This window comes from Apaloderma vittatum, unplaced genomic scaffold (assembly GCF_000703405.1).
Source record: "Apaloderma vittatum isolate BGI_N311 unplaced genomic scaffold, ASM70340v1 scaffold34434, whole genome shotgun sequence".
NCBI classification, from domain to species: domain Eukaryota; kingdom Metazoa; phylum Chordata; class Aves; order Trogoniformes; family Trogonidae; genus Apaloderma; species Apaloderma vittatum.
In genome coordinates this window covers 2,835-4,460 of record NW_009713826.1, presented here as the reverse complement: position 1 = coordinate 4,460, position 1,626 = coordinate 2,835, and the positions used below count along the sequence as shown (strand labels likewise).

The following is a 1,626-nucleotide window of genomic DNA, read 5'->3' as shown; positions in this document are numbered from 1 at the left end:
TGCCCTTTCCCACCTCCCTTCCATGGCTCTCCTTGTCTGAGAGCTGGAAGGAAGATGCAACGGGGCATAGAAAATACCTTTAGTACTTGCAAAACGTTTCGCAGCTTGGGGAAAAGCACTTTGCAGCTGACCACAGGAAGAGGAGGGGGTGAGGGGACATGGAAAGGGGTGGTGGCCCCCACGGGAGGGACGGGGTGCAATGGAAAAGGTGTGGGTTTGGGTCGCTTCGGGCTGCGTTGCTGAATGTTTGCAGCAAAAGGTTCAAGCAGCTTCATTTTCAAGCCATGATTCTTTCCTTTTACTTGCTTATTTTTCAAGTAAAACCAAAAAAAACTTAAACTCCTCTAACAACCTAAGTCAAAATGAAAACTGCCGTGACTCTAAGCTTTTCTGAAAAAAACCACGCTGTTTGAAGGTAGCCCTAGCTGAGTTTTCTGTTTGCTGGGCAGTGAATTGGAGAATAAACCCCTTTCTTAGGTCAAAGCTGCAGGTCTGTCTCATACAGGCTGCTTTTTAAAATCAGAGGCACAAACCTGGGTGCTTACAGGCTGCAGGGGGACCCATCGGGCTGGATGCTCCCACCTTCTCCTGTCCTCCTCTTCCTCCAGGTGACTCACCTTGTGATCGAGAGACCGCGGTTTTTCCACTACAAGCCTGGAGACTACGTCTACCTCAACATCCCGGCCATCGCCACCTACGAGTGGCATCCCTTCACCATCAGCAGCGCTCCCGAGCAGCAAGGTGATCGTGGACCCTCCACTTGTTTTGCATCCCCGGGGTCGGGGGGGTTTGCATCACCAGGATGGTGTTTCGCACCCACAAGATGATGTTTTGCATCACTTGGTTCATGTTTTGCATCACTTGGTTCGTGTTTTGCATCACTTGGTTCATGTTTTGCATCACTTGGTTCATGTTTTGCATCACCAGGATGAGGTTTTGGCAGCACATGAGCCCCATCAGGGCGGCTGGTCCCCTCTGAGGGTCACGCAAGGAGGTGTCCATCCCCATGGAGCGCGGCAGCGTGCGTTCACCCACGCCTCAACTCACCCGCCTCCGTTTCTACCTGTGCATAACTGCTGTATAAAAACGTGCTTGGGTTATTTCCAGCAAGGCGTGGGCACTGCACGCTCTGCCCAGCTCCATGGCTGCCCAAGGATTGGGATTTGGGGGTTCCTCCCAGCCATTAGAGGAAACCCTGTGGCGAGCTTGGGGCTGACGTGAAGGACATTGGCAGGGATTGCTGCTGGGACCCTGGTGCTGGGGCTGCGGGACGGTTCCTTACCGCAGAGTCCCACCTACTGCGCTGCTTCATCCCGCAGAGACCCTCTGGCTGCACATCAGGTCGCTGGGCCAGTGGACCACCAAGCTGTACGAATACTTCCAGCAGCTCGAGTCGCCCAGCCCAGAGCCGAAACCTCTCAGCAGGAGCCGGAGGGAGAAGAGGCACCGGGGGCAGGTTGGCACCGATGGGGAGGTTTGACCTCACGCTGCTGCTGCTGCTCAGCAGCCATTTGCAAGGTGGTGGCTTTGCCAAACCGAGGACCCCCGCAACGTGCTTGTGGGTTTCTCCAGCCCGGTGCACGTCCTCTGCAAAGGTGCTCACGCAGCTTTGGAGGATTTCACGTC

General features: G+C 55.0%; 1 protein-coding gene across 1 annotated transcript in view; it reads left to right on the top strand.

Annotated features, from left to right (window-relative positions):
* Positions 1 to 608: 608 nt before the first annotated feature.
* Positions 609 to 1,626, top strand: part of NOX5 (NADPH oxidase, EF-hand calcium binding domain 5) — a gene marked incomplete at its 5' end in the record, with an annotated part of 3,846 nt that continues 2,828 nt past the window's right edge. The window contains 2 exons of the mRNA XM_009868519.1: positions 609 to 741; positions 1,320 to 1,456. Of these exons, the coding sequence (XP_009866821.1) occupies positions 609 to 741; positions 1,320 to 1,456 (270 nt within the window). The remainder of the gene's footprint in view (positions 742 to 1,319; positions 1,457 to 1,626) is intronic.